We start from the raw sequence: 17955 nt of genomic DNA, 5'->3' as shown, positions 1-17955 counted from the left end.
AAGCCTGGTTTATAACTTCTGATGCATGAACGTTTATCATATAGGAAGCAATGATGGGCTATTTGTAAGCAAACTTTTATGTAGCTGGTGGTATGCTGTCACGTTAAAATATAATTGTAAACCTATACTAATATTATAAATGTGAAAGCGACTCTGTCTTCTGTAGCTCTTTCACTACTAAATCAATGAACCGATTTCGATGAAAATTGGTATGAAACAAACTTGAACTGCAAGGAAGAACATTGGCTTCTTTTTTGCCTGACACATGACAACCAAACTCCTAAAACGTAAACTTTTAAACAATAAAATTAATCCAAACAATTAAATTAAACAATGTTAAATATTATTTTGTAGAATTAAAAAAGTAGATTAGATCGATAAACTAGATGATTCATTAATACTACTATACCAATCAAAGGCAGCTAAGGCGGTTCCGTTCTCTATATTAATTGCATTTGAGAAGAACTAATAACTGGATTATCGTTAGAGGCGGCGTGCACTACCTTTGATCAATTTGTAAATTTTTGTTTAAGTATAATTTTAGATCTAAATGAAGATTAGTTTTCTCAGAATTAACAATCTTTTTAACCAACCTTATTTACGAACTAAATTTGCAGAAAAATCAGTTTTAATATTAGTATCTTCCAGCTGAAATAGCAGCTGATTTGGTACAAATGATAGACGACAGGTTTTTATAATATAGCTATCAGCATTTATACAATCTGGACAGGAACAGCTACCTACTACCCAAAAGAAGTCTTTCCAAAGAGTAAGGAAATACGCTAAGACTCAAGGATGCATCGGCAGGTGTCTGCTCCCTCCGACTTGGGCCTAACGCTCAACCGATTTAAAGAAACAATCCAAGAATCCTTACTACAGACGGTATTTTCGTGTGAACTTTAGCGAATGAGATTTTTTACTAGCTGCTATTGCGACTCAATTAAGTCAGAAGTTTCTCTTTGACATCGTATTACGAGTACGAACAATCGCTTCAAACAACTCTACAATCCTAATTACAGTCGCCTGTTTGCTTTAATCATCGTTATAAAGTATTTTAGGGTTTAAACGTGACAAACGCTTGTCTGCTGTGTAATGAAGAGTAATCCGCTCCGTCTCGCACTCCACATGCTCGCGTCATAGCGGCCGTGTTTCCATTGCGACACGTCATGTACCATTGTCGTGGGTCCATAGATATGTATGTCCATTAATATACCTTATTTCACCAAGAAGTGTTTTAGTTTTTATAGGTATTTACCCTTTTCCAAACGCGCTCTTTTACTGGACAGCCTTATTTAGCGAAACGTAGCGTTTTACCCAAAGTTGTTTTAGAACAATTTCATACCGACTATTATATGAACCTTATAGAAATTATTTTTTATAAATTAAAATGTAACCAAAATTAACTTCCGAGGAGGAAAAGGCACACAAAAAGAGTGAAAAGTCACATAGGCATTCAAATAAGACCTAAGTCAGTCTCTTATTAATAATTTTTAATTTTATTGTATTAATATCATAAGATTTGCTGAATATGACAATCAAAGCGCCTGGTACAACGTGGCCGCACACCGCAGCGCGTAACCTGACAGCTATTTGACTTAATGTCGCTCTAAACACATTGTCGTGTCGCTTTTCAAGCAATTAAGCACGGTGGGGATGTCTCTGATGTTTTATGCGTGCTAATTAGCGAGGGATTTCTTAAGGAACCAATATTATTCCCTTTACATATTTATTATAGCTGCATCTTTGCAGATTTTAAAGATAAAAGTCAAAATACCACAGGTAATGGTAGATGTGAATGAAAGACAGTGAATAGAAGAAGGTCGTAAGTTCGTAAATCCAGGCGGCTCCATAAGTTCTAGAGAACTTCGTGAAAAAACCTCAGTTTGTCTTATTAAATTTGGCTGTGACACACGATGTCAATGTGTCAATCAAAATTTAGAAAATATATTTGTAACTTTAAATTAATTAAACGTGCAGACTGTTCAGACGATAAAAATGAAACATTAACGAAAAAGTGTAAATTAATCTGTTGATCCTAATAAATTTTCAACCTACCGTCCAAGTTTTAAACCAATGAACTTTTGATGCCAGAAGTTAATTTTCCCACTTATATTATAGGAACAAAAACCAGTATAATTGCAGTGTAATTGCGGGTAATCTAGGTAGCTGCGAGATAGGATTTCAGTTATAATGCTTGATCTAGCAATTAAAGCACATCCGCTCGTTCATTAATTGTTTAAAGCTAAATCATAGTGCCAAGTCTCGTTAACGTTCAGAAATCCGCAGCGGTCTTGCGCATCGCGGAGAGTACTGAGACTTATTGGATTTCAAAAAGGTTAAGTGGTCAGTTACTACGCAAACAGGCTTTTCTAATTGAAATACGAAGATGAAGTTATTGGTACTGCAATCAATTTTAACCATTCTTACATCAGCAATGTGTCCACGGGAACTATGATGTTATGTTCCTTGAGATTATAAATATACTAGCTCACTCACCCATTGAATTAGAACAAAGCAATGCAAGTACTGTATTTCGTCAGTAGGATTTCTTTTTTATGCTATAGGTTTGCAGACGAGGATATGGGCCACCTATATTAGAAAGCGGTTACCGGCACTGTTAGAAATATTGACTGTTCCTTACATCACTAATACGTTGCCGCCAATAGGCTTGCTATTATTAGCTGAAAGTTATTCTGCATTAACTAAGTTACGGTCTAGAAGTAGTAGTAGTAATAGTAGTAGTAACATACATACTATTACGAACGTACAATTTTTATTTCGTATACTTACTGTATAAGGTTTAATTTTTAACTATTTAAATTTGTTCATTTCCTATATATATATAGGAAATGAAGTCTTTGATTTTAAATGGATATATTATATACTTTAATATTTTTTTTGTTAAAGATGTACAGAACCATTTACTTTCAACTCATTTCATTCTTGATGATCGCATGAATGAACAATTGTGCATATAAAATATCGTCTCTCATTCATAGCGACACTTGAGTCCACGTCACAAAATGGGTTGGAACACAAAATGGCGTCTCACTTTTTTCGCGTGTCTGCTTTACCAAGTGTACGACGTGTCGGCGTCTCAGGAAGTCATGAAGAAATTGACAACCGGCTTCGCGAAAGCGTTGGATCAGTGTAAGGAAGAGGTAAGTACCTAATACAAACATTTAAAGTAAACTGTAGTCCCAGGACTAAAAACCATTAAAATTCTAAAGATATCTTGATGCAGTCGAATGGACAAATGATAACTCACTATTTTCAGCTTGGTCTAGGCGATCATATAATACAAGACTTCTTCAACTACTGGCGAGAGGAATACGAGCTGGTGAACAGGGACATGGGTTGTGCCATCATGTGTATGGCGTCTAAGCTGGACCTGATCACAGATGACATGAAGCTGCATCACGGAAACGCTCATGAGTTTGCCAAGAGCCACGGAGCAGGTACATACAAACTGTACATATATGTCATTTAAAAATAAACACAAATCAATTATTTTTCTAGTTTTAACTTTTTCAGGAATTAAGGAGTGATTATTTTAGCATTACCAACATTTTTAAACTCAGTACCTTTTAATTAACTATTGATAAAATATAGGATTCTGCTGTATTTTCCTATTTATAAGCAGATTAATAATGCTAAAGGATTAAGCGATGTTTAGGTGCGATAAAATGTAGTAAAATTACAAATATATATTTGTTAAAGATGACGACATGGCCAAACAGCTGGTCGGTATGATTCACGAATGCGAGAAGACTCACGTCGGGGTCGCAGACGACTGCATGAAGACTTTGGAAATCGCAAAATGTTTCCGAACTAAGATACACGACCTCAAATGGGCGCCCTCCATGGAGACCATCCTCGAAGAAATAATGACCGAAGTATAAAAGAATCAATTACTGACTGGAGACTTTGAACTCATTTCTTTGCATTTCATATAAATTGTGACCAAAATTTTTTACTTTTAAATATCATAGACTTTCTGTTCCCTTTTTTGCTTACATTTATATGTCAAAAATTGTCATGCATTGAGCTATGCTTAACTTTACTTTAAATTATACCTACATATAGCTAGTAACTTATTCGAAACGTATTTTTTGGTGGATTGCTAACAAACGTTATCTATTTCCACTTGTTTGGACAGTTGAGAATTATTCTATATCAAGTTCATTTTAACTTCGCCATGTAAAACCAAGGGTCCGCGATTTATCATTTTGGTCAAATTCAAACATTTTTATAATTCATTTATCAAGTACAAAATAATAGCTATTTCAAATATCTCCAGTTACGGAAATTATTGATTGTTAAAAAATGACACCAGCAATGTTTAATGGAATTATAATAAGCTTCTCCTTGTACTCGTCAGCTAGCCTTAAATTAGAAAGTTTTATTTTTATATTAATCAAACGGTGTGGTTAGAATACTGTGACGTGAAGAAATATATTCTTTGAGAAAAATATTTTTATTTATTTCACTTTTTACAGGAAAATGATCGTAATGATTCAAAGCAATCATGAAAAAAGTAAATAATTTTAAGTTATCATACTTATTTATTTATAATTCAGTTTTTCTACATACTTTCTAAAGTAAAAGTTAACGAAATTAAATATATATATATATATATATATATATATATATATATATATATATATATATATATATATATAGCAGTCGTATAACTTCCGATATATGTATAATGGGCTTTTATTTTTATTAATTATATATAATATATATAACTAAAATAATGTAACCATTATTTCACTTTGTTTAGTCTACGGAAGTGCCAATAGGAAACAATGCCATATTGTTTCCATAGACAAATTTTAGCTGAATTAGACACTTCAAAGAGGTTATTGCTATCCTCGGAAACCTGAGCATTAGCCTCACTTTACTTTATCGCCAGATTTTTTGACGTAATACTCGTATTATATATCATAAAATTTTAACAAAAAGAAAAACCGACTTCAAACAAAACACTATTTTAAAACAAATGAATATGCACGAAAAAATAATAAAAATAATTGCGTATTCAACATATTTTTTAGAGTCTTCCTAAGTTAAATGAAATGAAAAATATTAGACTACTTAAAAGTCGATTAACGATTATATCATGTAGTTATAGTTATTGGTATATTTGGAGCCGGTGTCAGCCACGGTGCCCTTGCCCCAACAATCAAAAGAAAGAAGCGATACGAGCCCCTTGATTGATCCAGTATATTATTGTGTAAAAGGTAATTTGTAAAAAACATATTTGTTAAAGTATTCTCGTATTGTTTTTTTGATAGATATACTGTAGGGTTTTATTGGCTGACACCGACTCCAAATATAACAATAATTATAACTACATGATATAATCGTTAATCGACTTTTAAGTAGTCTAATATTTTTCATTTCATTTAACTTAGGAAGACTCTAAAAAATATGATGAATACGCAATTATTTTTATTATTTTTTCGTGCATATTCATTTGTTTTAAAATAGTGTTTTGTTTGAAGTCGGTTTTTCTTTTTGTTAAAATTTTATTTATTTTTTGATTTTAAGTGAAGCTGATGTTGACTAACTAATTTTTTTTAATATGGATAGATTAAGCGTTCCGTTTATATGAGTCAGAAACTACTTCGAGGACAATTTCAAAGGAAACTTGCGAATAAAGCAAAAATAGACTTTCGAAAATGCGATCCCTCGAAAGAGCTGTAATCGAACTCAGCAAAAATACTTTGAAAAAGACCAACTATATTTCGTACATCATATGACATCACATCACATACACAAAATTTGATTAAAGATAGTAAGAAATTCTGCCCCATATCGCACCCTAACTGCGAGCCGTATAGGAGTTCTATCACTACATAGTATAAAACAAAGTAGCTTTCTCTGTCCCTATATCTTTAAATCTACGCAACGGATTTTGATGCGGTTTTTTTTAAAAGATAGTGTGATTCAAGGGGAAGGTTTGTGTATATAATACATGAACAATATAGTAAAGAAACACTGATAATTTTAGAAGTTTTCGATGTGATGTCGTATATAAACAAATTCTGTAGTATATTTAGTATCAGTATTGCACCCGTGCGAAGCCGGGATAGGTAGCTAGTTGATTATAATATTCGACTATGATAATTACATAAACATAACCACATTACGGAAGGTGACTCAAATATCCAAATAACCTATAAATAAAAGATTCGACCGAGTATCGCTAACGTGCTCCTCAGAATTGTTCCGTTCCCTTCCGTTCCGTTACTTTGTCATGGATCCTGTGCTCAGAACCTTACCAAACTTTCACCAAATTACCCTAGAAGTATATATTTTATAATAAAAAAAGAATTTTCAAAATTGGTTGACGTGATTTTCAGTTATTCACCTATTTGTCGCGCATATACATAAGGCAAATTTAAGACTTATGTCGTTTTCACATGGATACCATCATCGGAAAAAAAAATAAAAAAAATGGGACCCCACGGGAAGCACTACCTTTCAAACAAAAAAAAAATTATCAAAATCGGTCCACCCAGTAAAAAGGTATGAGGTAACAAACATAAAAAAAAAAAAAAAAAAAAAAAAAAAAAAAAAAAAAAAAAAAAAAAAAAATACAGACGAATTGATAACCTCCTCCTTTTGGAAGTCGGTTGAAAATACAATTTATCCGTATGCCGTATGCTAGTCATACGTCCATTTAAGTTTTTGTGCACACTGAGGATCATAGACGATAAAGAAAACTGTCCTCTGGAGGTTCCGCAGTCGAGTCACGTAAGTACGAGGGTAAACAATAAAAGCAAACGGACGCAGGTGCGGATACGCGATGTAACGATCTATTGTCGGGGATGCTGAAATACTGCAACATCTCGCGGAATTCTCTTATTTATTCTTATATCTTACTTGGATTGGAAAGAATTCTGGTTAAACGATTGCCATTAAGTATTAATGTTTGGTACAATCGAGTCGAAAATAAAATCATATTAGTATTAAACATAAAAATAAACATTACTTTAAGTGGATATTGCACATTTACCTTAATTGGAATAGCTTACTACAGTACTTAATCACTATACAAAGTACAATCAAGCAGGTTATTTATGCAGGTTTTCTAACGACGTATTCCATCTCAGATGAGCACTAGAAGAATTTCAAACACAAATTAAGCGCATGAAAAATAGTAGTGCTCAAGTTCTAACCCGCAATCTGCGTAGATTCACGTGCGCCAACCGCTCTGCTCATCGTGTTTGTTTAAAATAAATTAATGTAATCTATTCATAGTAGTAATCAGTGCAGTTCGAAGCAGACATGTAAGTAACTGGTGACGCAGTAATTCCCCATAAATCGTGCACCAGAATGCCCTCGATGCTGCTGATATATAGCTGACTCGACATCAAACCTCAATTAAGAAGCGTTGTAGGCTCTTAGCTCGGTACAGTGATTGTGCTGTCTAAGCCTGGGTTAATTGTGGATTGTTGCATGTCGTCCTCGTGTTCAGGAAGAGACCCGAGCGCTAATAACGTCCACGTCAAGACGAACGAGAAATACAGGCTTGTGTTGGCTGCTCCGTGTAAACTTAATCATGTATTTTAATGCATTTTACAACTGAACATTTTCTAACACATGTATTATGTATATCTTAATTAAAATAAACAATCACGTTTGTTTAGCTTTAATTAAAGTATAATTAAATTGTTTTGTATTAAAAGTCTTTATTTCCTGTTAGAATTTGTGGTTCCGTAGAACCATTCAGTTCAGATTTTGATCACGGTTTTGATTCTATTATACTCTAGATTACTTTATAAAAATATGTTTTAACTATGTTACACATTGTTGTATATAAATAAAATAAACGCTGTGTTCGAAAAGTTTATTATTTTTCATTTAACTATATTTAGTAAATACCTAATTTTCAATTGTCATACAATTTGCAATAATTTGAATCTATTATATCTCGGTTAGTACTTCGGTTATGATGACGTCTATTTTAGGCGCCCAGTCGATCTGGTGCATGGCGTCCTTGAAGCACTTCGCGACCTCCAGGGCTCGGACACACGGATCCTCTTCCACCTCGTGGCGCTGTTCACACTCGTGGACTGTCGTCACGAGCTTGGTGGCCATATCGTCACCTGAATCGTCACATTGAAGTCAATAAATCGGTCTTAAAAAAACCTGTTTTTATATAGTTCATATTAAAATAGCAATAATTTTCTCCATTGATTTCATTGTTACTTTGCCATCGAATAGTGAATAGTTCAAATTAGGAATTTTAGTTATAATAATTTTCGTGTTTTAGTATTGAATTAATTGTCAACTATTAGCTTAATCTCGAGATACATGACTAGTTATTTTATTATTCTATACTTTTAGGGCAAATGTTCTTATTGCAATTTAAACAGCCCTTCAAATTTTATGTGTTTTGTACAAAATAAATACATTCACACCCAATTCACAATTGGCCGAAATATCGTGTAACTAAAACAAGCTTGGCAAAATGTCTTCCTTTATATTATTCGGTCTATTTTATGCAGTTATTTGAGATACGAACCAGCTCCGTGTCTCACGGCGAACTCCTGCGCGTTCCCATGGTGAAGTTTCCCAGTAGTGTCCAACAGGTTTAGTTTCTTACTCATGCATACTATCGCGCACCCCGTATCCCTGTGGGCGAGGGCTCGATCTTGCTTCCAGAAGTAATACAGGTCAGCCAGGACATTGTCCGATAAGTTCAGCTAAAATTTCAATTTTTAATATTATGGCTTGTATGTGAAATTTTATGTAAATTAATATGTTCTTGTATCATTCATACAAGAATTGTTAATGAAGGAAAAAATCGCGAGGAAGATTAAAATATCAAGAAAATATATTTTATACATTTGATAAGTAAAAGAAAATAAAAGCGAAAATAACTTATTAGATATTAAGTTAATTACAAACTTACTTAACTTAGCAAGTAGATTTGGACATTTGACGTCAAATAACCTGAATTTACAAAGAAAATGAAAATGATTTACCTCTTTCTTGCAATCATCTAAGACTCTTACAAAACTTGCTGTTATGTTTCTCATTGTTTCATTAGACGATATTTCCGTCACACCAAGAGCGACCAGTACAAGTGCGACAAGGACAAAATATTTGGCCATTTTATGAAATGCTACAGAAATGTTAAGACCATATCACATGCGCATTGTCTTATATAGTTTCAGTAGCTGACAATGGCTTTGTTATGAATGAAGTTTAATTACACATTTTTAATTACTACGTAACGGTTCAAGCGTTCCTGTGATTATGGAATCAGGCTATAATTAAATTATCATTACAGGCCAATTTGGTACTTTATCAAATTAAGAGTGATTATGTTCAAGAGATTTTCAAATGTCATGTTTTGAAATCTGTTTCAGTCATAGTTCATAAATCTAAACATTTTTTCGAGAAACTCTTGTAAGTACTAAGAGTATTACGCCTCCGACAGTCCGGAAAGTAGGTTCCACAGAGAGGATTGGACAAAACTTTTTCCACCTTACTACACATATATATTTTAAAATACAATTAATATATTATCATTTTATTATCCTATATAATTAGTGACTACTAATACCATGTTTTTAATAGCCATATAGATTGTTTTAAATTATTTAATTGGTTTATTTGACGATGTGTTAATAATATGCCATTTCAGTGAATACGTGAACTGAGTTGAAGATATTTCAAGAATCTCAACGCGGAAACCTCGGAGTTATAAGTTTTCCTCTGCTTCTCAAGCCAGTGTTAAAATAACATTCTCCGTTCAAGCTTCACATAAATGTAAGTATACCTAATACGTTAAAAGCATATCTAAGTAAGTTTTCAGCCTCAAGATTATTTGAGTAGTAATTATCAAAGGATACGTAAAACGTAAAAAATAATGATATTTCAAATGAAGTATTTATTTAAGTTTTCTTTATTCTGTCGTTACAAAGACGTATCCCCATGTAGTTTCCAAAGAGAACTCGTATCTGGGATCCAGTTCTTTTGATAAATTCCTCGTCGAAAACATTTAGATATTTCCAGCGCGATTTTGCAACCGTTCCAATCGGACAATGTTTCATTTTTACATTTTTTATAAAGTTTCACCACAAATAAAGCCGTATTTTCATCTGAGAAGCGAAATATATTTGTATGAACGATATTATTATGCTGTTAGTCAGGGACTCAAATTTACTTAAACTATATTTCTAGTGATAGAAATAATGTTCGATATTATCATTCGACTTATAGTGTACTAGCTACAAGACCCAGCTTGGCACGAATAGCATAATACTACATAAAATTGGTCGCCATATTTTTTTCTCACAACTTCAACAACCATCCATTGGTGGAAAAAGTCTTAAAAATGTTTGACAGTTTTTGTTTATTACGAACAAATTCGACGGGAGGACTTTTTTATTTATATACAGTGGTCAGGTAATAAGAGAAGCTTGAGCATTATCAAGTAATTCAGTTATATTTGTTTTTGCGTTCTTTTGTAGCTGTAGCAGTAATTTTTTTTATTTTTTGAAGTCTTATGTGTTCACAATAAAATAATAAAATGGAAAACATCTGTTCAGAATATAAAAATAAAACTTAATGAATATGTTTGAATCATCATGTCACAGGATTGAATTATATCCGTGACTAAGTATAATGGCATCAAAATAAAGTATATTATTACCAGCTCCGCTTGCATAAACGAAGCCTTCCATGTTTGGTGTTATCAGCTCTCCCTGAGGGCTTAACAGCTCCAATTTTATCATGGCACAGATGATGAGGCAGCCTGTCTTTATGTTATCCAGTGAATGGTTCACGTCCCAGAAATGTAAAATGTCATATGCCATAGCTTTTGTGTAATGCGTCTAAAAAGTTAAAATCTACCAAATTAAATAAAAATATTTCTTAGACTTTCGCGACTATCTTAGGTAATGCGGTTATTTATTTTGTATTCTAAGTTTGTCAGACTAACATATGGGCGATCTAGACTTTCACAAGACTTGTGATAAGTAGTCCCCATCTCTCATAGGTATTGGCTCTGTACGAAAAAATAACAATGCCTTATATCGCCAATCCTTTATAAACCGGAACACAACAATACACTATTGTTGGGTTTCAGTTAAATATCTGATCACTTTATATTACTGCATTCCTGCTTGAGACTTGCGTCAAACTTATGTCTCAAACAAACCTACATACACAAGAACCTACACATCAGATAGACCTACTTATTGTGTCTGCACTAGCAATTTTCAAGACACAGATTAATATTATTAATTACTGTTTTATTAATTTACTATTCAGTAACACCATACGAACCTCTTCTCCACACTCAAACATCTTAAGGCCGAACGTGTAGCTGAATGCTTTCATAATTTCGCGGTTTCCTTCAGAATTGGTGTACATTTGTGACATCATTGCTATCAACATTATGATTCTCGCTTGCATCTTTGGTTCATATTCTGTCGAAGCTTACGACGTCATTATGAACATAACAAAAAATTAAATTTAAATGCATTTCAAAATAAGTTACTTTTAGTACCTCTAGTATGAATAATACCGAACGTACTTTTTGTTTTAAATTAATTTTGGAATGGGAAGCAAATGCCACCTCATAGTTTTACCTTCATCGATAGATACTCCTATTTATTTAAAACACTTCTTACACTCATATTTCGCCAATGACCGTGGTTCGTGATATCACGCGATTCATAGATATGCCTTTCTGTGATAGAATGTAATATCATAAACAATAACACTGGAATCCGTCCGTCTATCCATCCATAATGATAGTTTCAATGTGAATGGCCCTTTATCCGCTTATATTCTCAGTTGCAGCTTCTTGTCCTAAGAAAAGTATTTACAAAGTCGTAATTTGAAAACCTCCCTAAATGTAATAACTGAAATAATTCTCGAACAGAACAGTTCGATATAAGATGATAAATCTCGATTCAATGGTAATTTAATCAACGGATCGGAATCGATTATACGGTTTGTGTGAGTCGTGAAACCGATTTGTTTTGTTAATTACTTACATCTGTTTGTGACTGCGCGGTAATGAATACTCTTGTTAGTTCGAACTAGCTCCTTTTGTGAGTAGAATCAATCGTTCTTAATTGGCAAACTCATTTCTTTCCTATATTTTATTCACGTTACTTCAGGAAAGTAACTGAGAAAAGATTTTTTTAAGATAATCTGTTAAATAAAACAGTTTAACGCAGCAGTGTGATTCTATACAAGTGACTCACAGGGAAACGTCATTTTTTTATTCGGGTTTTATTTCTGTGAAGTGGGCATAGATTATTTCGCCAATGTCACGTGCGAATCGTATACATTTCATAATTATTTTAGTCAATGTCAGACATCACATTCTAACATTTCAAGCTTTTCAACTGTGAATTACGAGTTACACTTAGAAGAACACGTGCGTTAGCTGTCAGATTCTTATTTGTCGCATTGATTATAATAATTACGAAGAATGTAATGTTTCAGAGTAAGTCAGTTGTCAAGATTCGCGAGTGAAATACGAAGTGAATTTTAGAAGTACACTGATATACGATGTTATTCTGTAAAAACAGTACAAATTGAAACGCTCTTTCAATGCGTCTTGCGTCCTTTAAAAGCAATACTAATTATGATCAATGTCGCATAATAATTTTAGACATTTCAACTGAGAGTCGTGTTGATTTATTTATCAGTTTTCGTTCATGAAAATTCACAACGTCGAAGAGATCGTGACTCGATCCGAAGTACGTACTTAGCCGCAATGACACCACAGTTCGTCCTCGAAGAGCGAATGATGGCTTGATTATACATTCGATGTAGGCTAAGAGCACTCTAAGTAATCATTACTTCCAGTACGGCTTGACTTAATATTAAATCTGGTGGAACAGCGACAATTGAAAAGATTAAGTGAGTTTTTATAAGAGACTCTCAGTGTTAATGGTTAATCTTTGCAACAATCTTGATCACTAACGTTAATTAGACTTTATTAATCAATCAATATCAATTCAAATTAAAAGGAATTGATGCTTATTGCGAATGGTCATTAGAAATTATTCAATCAGTGAGTGTGATGGCAAATTGCGATTAAAACTCCTAGCTATTTTTTTTTTGATATTGAATATTTGTCAATAATCACAAATGGATATAAAAATAAATAAACAGCTGAGTTTTATCGCCAATTATTTTCGGGTCAGATTATTTTCTTTTCCGAACAGGTAGTGTTTGGTTTGACACTAAATAAGTAAGTGTATTTGAAAAAAAAATGCAACTCTGCTAATAATAACTTTGCTAATTATAAAACTCTTAATCATTATATAATAAATTTCAGATGTATATTTCTAAGTTGTTATTTTATGAAATACTGGGGTTCCGTTCGGTTCTTTTCATATAACTTCGTTTTATAGCAGGATTATATTAAATTATTTTATAATAAAACGCGTTTACAACCGCGCTAATACTTGTAATAATGACCTCATTTATTAATAACCTTTAATGTTACCGGTGGGTACTCTTTTATCTCCCATCGGTTACAAATGTCGAGATATGTATCTCTTCGTGTGAGGCGCCCGGGTATTAATTAGTAAAGGATTAATTATCATTTCTCAGTGATTTCATTTTGGTTTTGTTACTTAAATATCTATAGAGTCATTAAAGATCAATTTATAAGCACTACGTTACGGCGGCTTTGAGGTGATGTGGCTTTTGATTTTAACCCAAAAGTTTTCATGTTTCCATAAGTAATTAAAATAAACTCACATATTATTAAAATGAGATATATACAACGAGGAAATGATTTGATTTTATCTAATACCTAATTAAGTTAATCTTGATTCTAATACTGATTTAAGTAGGTACGTTGAAATGTTATTTTGTACTGATTGTGTCTGCGAACTTGTACGCGTTTGAATAAATATTATTGTAGCCCCGTCTAAATCGGTCCAACCGTTAGATTAGCTGGAACAAACAGACAGACAGACAAAAATTGTAAAAAATGTTATTTTGGCAAATGTACCGTGTATACAAATATATGCATTGAGTAAAACAGACACTCCAATTTTATTATAATTATGTGTAGTAGGAATAGCGATTAATTCGCCTTATAATTTAAAATAGCAAACTCCGCAGTAGTACACTGTGATTATCTAAAATGCACAGTCAAATGGCGATATCTATGTATATATTAAAAGTAATAATGTAAGTTTGTGCGTTCCCACATCATTCATCCGATTGTAATGAAACTTAAGTGTTTTCAACCGACTTCCAAAAGGAGGAGGTTATCAATTCGTCTGTATTTTTTTTTTTTTTTTTTTTTTTTTTTTTTTTTTTTTTTTTTTTTTTTATGTTTGTTACCTCATAACTTTTCACTGGGTGGACCGATTTTGATAATTTTTTTTTTGTTTGAAAGGTAGTGCTTCCCGTGGGGTCCCATTTTTTTATTTTTTTTTCCGATGATGATATCCATGTGAAAACGACATAAGTCTTAAATTTGCGTTATGTATATGCGCGACAAATAGGTCAATAACTGACAATCACGTTAACCAATTTTGATAATTCTTTTTTTATTATAAAATATATACTTCAAGGGTAATTTGGTGAAAGTTTGGTAAGGTTATAATAATAAATACATGATATAATCGTTAATCGACTTTTAAGTAGTCTAATATTTTTCATTTCATTTAACTTAGGAAGACTCTAAAAAATATGTTGAATACGCAATTATTTTTATTACTTTTTCGTGCATATTCATTTGTTTTAAAATAGTGTTTTGTTTGAAGTCGGTTTTTCTTTTTGTTAAAATTTTATTTATTCTGGAGTACGGTTACTAGGTTTCTCCAAAAACAAGCTTAGCTAAGTTTTACTTTGTCTGTTTGTCTTACAGTATGAAGATCATTCTACTTGTACGAAGCTGGGACGGAGATTAAAGTATTCAATAAAACAACTCATATTATAACATTTATTAAAAGTCATATGCTGATATATTACTGGCTAGGGGTATCGTTGTCCTGGCTCGCATTTATTCGTTGGGAGTCCTAAAACCGTTCTCCATATCAAGTTAGTATTGTTCCATCACAGCTTCTATCATGGCGACTTCTGGCGCGATGCCTTCTTTCTTGCAGCTCTCTTTGAAGCACGCTGCCACTTTAACGACGCGATTGCAATCGTCTGTTATATCATCGTACTGTTTTTCACAGCTGTGGATCATTGCTACCATTTTTGCAGAAAGCAGTTCGCCTGTAAACGCCCAAGGTATTGTTAAGAAATTACTTTCGTCAATATATTAGACCGAATTTTGTATTTTTATTTAAATTCGTTTTGCGACTTTTAAGGCATGTTAAGGCATGTTATGACTTTTAAGGCGAGTCGAGATGGCCCAGTGGTCAGAACGCGAGCATCTTAACCGATGATTGCAGGTTCAAACCCAGGCAAGCACCGCTGATTCATGTGCTTAATTTGTCTTTATAATTCATCTCGTGCTCAGCGGTGAAGGAAAACATCGTGAGGAAACCTGCATGTGACAAATTTCATAGAAATTCTGCCACATGTGTATTCCACCAACCCGCATTGGAACAGCGTGGTGGAATATGTTCCAAAAACCTTCTCCTCAAAGGGAGAGGAGGCCTTTAGCCCAGCAGTGGGAATTTACAGGCTGTTGTTGTAAGGCATGTTAAATAATTATAAAATAATAGTGGGTTTATGCTTTCTTTATCAGTCTCGTTACGTCAATATGTCATATTTTCAACAGGGCATTTTAAAACATAATAATTTTTTTCACATTAATATACAATTTAATGTTTTTTTTTTAAGGAATTTTATTGAGATAATTATGAATAATCTAGCGATATGGGTTTTGAATATAACTGTTATTTTTTACATTAAATACAAACACATTAAAGCTATAAATTAACTAAAGAGTGGTGCCGACAATAGCCCAAGGAAGCAGGATCTAATAAGACCAAGACTCTTAGCTATTTCATCATCGTCATCGCTAGGTCGTCATTATACTACTGATCTATTAATTGTTATGAATTAATGGCACAATATTGTGATCAAGAAATGTCAGAATTGAACTGATAATTTAAGTTATATATTTAAACAAGAGTGCTCAATAACAAACCTTGTGGAAAACTCTTGACATAGTCATGCATATTGACGTGATGCATCCTGGCATCGTCCTGCATGAGGGAAAACTTGTTGGACATGCAGATGAGCGCACAGCCCAGCTCCCGGTGGATGACCTCGAAGTCTTCGCTCCAGAAGTGTTGGAACTCCTCCAAAACTTCCGCAGTGAGACCCGACTATAATTTTAAAATGAATAAAATAGACCATGTTTTTTATTTTTTTACATTGACTCACTCGTCCAACTAACGCAAACACAACAAAGTTAATTATTTTTTATATTGTTTTGCGGCTTATATGTAATTCTGATCTACCCAGTCGGGCTTGCAAAAAGCCAGTGTACAACTGTAACCATTTTTTATTAATTATTTCTGCTTGGGTTTGATCCATCTTATATTTTTTATTTCTAATCATTTATAGATATTATCTTCAGCTCCCAGTGGAACAACGAAGAAAACAGCATTAATATCACAACGCGGTGTTTCTGTTTTTTTTTTATCAAAAAAAAAAGTAAAAAGTCACAAGTCGATAAATTTGAGTGAATTTGAAGACAATTCGATTGGTCAAATGATCATCACTAAAGTCAGTTTCATAATAAATGAAAATAAAAATGACAACTGCTATATTCGTAAGAAAAACAAAAACGAATTTACAATATATAATTAAAATAGCCTGGACGGATTATTAACACTTTTCATAGATTTGGTCTATTGTCTTTTTGGAAGCAAAAATACAAAAGAAAATGTTATAAATATACAATATACCTCTTCACGGCATTCCTCTAGAGATTTGCCAAAATGAGCAGTGACGTGGCTCATCACCTCAGCCGTACTTTTCACGGACTTCGGCACGGCAGCCAGAATAACAACGCACGCAACGAAAAACAAAGGCGATCCCATTCTACCGACTGATTTCTGATCTCCGCGCGTAATGGTTTCCACGACGAATCCTGTTCATTATATCTTGGGATAATTTTTTTAATTTAATATTCTATGTTATTAGCTCGTCATCTCTGATCGCCGATTTGAGTGGACGTTATTATAATGGATGAAAGATGATTGTCACACGGTCGATGGTTTAAATAATTCTGGTTTATTTGTAAAGTGATGATATCCGTCGTCGCTGCCCGTAATTGCAGCCTACGACTAATGTAATCCAGCAAGTCATATTGTACGTTGTTTAAAGGTCAATTACGTAAGCGCCGACATGCTAATCAACATCTTCATTGTGAAGCTGGCGAGCGTTTGTTCTCTTTGGTGATCTCAAGATAATGGTCAGTTTTGTATTATTATTTTTGTGTTAGATAACATGTTCCTTGATGATGTTTTTACACTATATAACTAAATTGGGAAACTGTGAAATGACTACCTGAAGCGAGTGAAAACGAGGCTTATACTAACTATGTTTTAGAACCATAAAATATTATAATTTTCTATATTGTAAAATTTTGTTTAAATTCATATATTTTTTAATTAAATTAATGAAATTGAATATTTAAAATAACAGATGTAATGAATTTCAACGAATGAATAAAAATACACGTCAATTAAAACCTTTTTTTTAATTCAATTTATAAAAAAATATGTTCAAATTATAAATCCGGATGTTACAATTTATTAAATAATTAAATATTCAATTTTAAAGTCGACGAGTATGAAACGTCATTAATCTTCAAATTTCATTTCTGTTTGTAATTAATTTGGTTTCGGACGAATTAAATGTGTTCATTTCAAATACAACTTGACGATGACTGATGAGGGCTAATTCTAAAAATCGAGGATCGAATCCAAAGTCGAATTATTCCTAGTGACTTTAATAATGATGTACTGTGAACTATTG

At 32.9% G+C, this 17955-nt stretch overlaps 5 protein-coding genes across 5 annotated transcripts in view; 1 reads left to right on the top strand and 4 right to left on the bottom strand.

Moving 5' to 3' along the window:
• The window catches only part of LOC124537230 (protein prickle-like), a 321460-nt gene that overhangs the window by 209947 nt on the left and 93558 nt on the right, over positions 1 to 17955 (bottom strand). The window lies entirely within an intron of this gene.
• Positions 3000 to 4474, top strand: LOC124537235 (general odorant-binding protein 1-like). The gene is made up of 3 exons (XM_047114007.1): positions 3000 to 3161; positions 3278 to 3458; positions 3721 to 4474. The coding sequence occupies exons 1-3, from the start codon at positions 3024 to 3026 to the stop codon at positions 3900 to 3902; spliced, it is 501 nt and encodes a 166-aa protein (XP_046969963.1). The 5' UTR covers positions 3000 to 3023; the 3' UTR covers positions 3903 to 4474.
• On the bottom strand, positions 7848 to 9170 carry LOC124537238 (pheromone-binding protein-like). Its single transcript, XM_047114011.1, has 3 exons — positions 9003 to 9170; positions 8540 to 8720; positions 7848 to 8120 (listed from the first exon to the last, which is right to left on the bottom strand). The coding sequence occupies exons 1-3, from the start codon at positions 9129 to 9131 to the stop codon at positions 7939 to 7941; spliced, it is 492 nt and encodes a 163-aa protein (XP_046969967.1). The 5' UTR covers positions 9132 to 9170; the 3' UTR covers positions 7848 to 7938.
• LOC124537237 (pheromone-binding protein-like) lies at positions 9896 to 11745 on the bottom strand. The gene is made up of 3 exons (XM_047114010.1): positions 11314 to 11745; positions 10679 to 10859; positions 9896 to 10124 (listed from the first exon to the last, which is right to left on the bottom strand). The coding sequence occupies exons 1-3, from the start codon at positions 11440 to 11442 to the stop codon at positions 9940 to 9942; spliced, it is 495 nt and encodes a 164-aa protein (XP_046969966.1). The 5' UTR covers positions 11443 to 11745; the 3' UTR covers positions 9896 to 9939.
• On the bottom strand, positions 14940 to 17189 carry LOC124537236 (general odorant-binding protein 2-like). Its single transcript, XM_047114009.1, has 3 exons — positions 16881 to 17189; positions 16115 to 16295; positions 14940 to 15231 (listed from the first exon to the last, which is right to left on the bottom strand). The coding sequence occupies exons 1-3, from the start codon at positions 17013 to 17015 to the stop codon at positions 15053 to 15055; spliced, it is 495 nt and encodes a 164-aa protein (XP_046969965.1). The 5' UTR covers positions 17016 to 17189; the 3' UTR covers positions 14940 to 15052.

This window comes from Vanessa cardui, chromosome 18, assembly GCF_905220365.1.
Source record: "Vanessa cardui chromosome 18, ilVanCard2.1, whole genome shotgun sequence".
Classification (NCBI taxonomy): Eukaryota; Metazoa; Arthropoda; class Insecta; order Lepidoptera; family Nymphalidae; genus Vanessa; species Vanessa cardui.
This window is presented reverse-complemented; position numbering and strand designations above follow the sequence as displayed.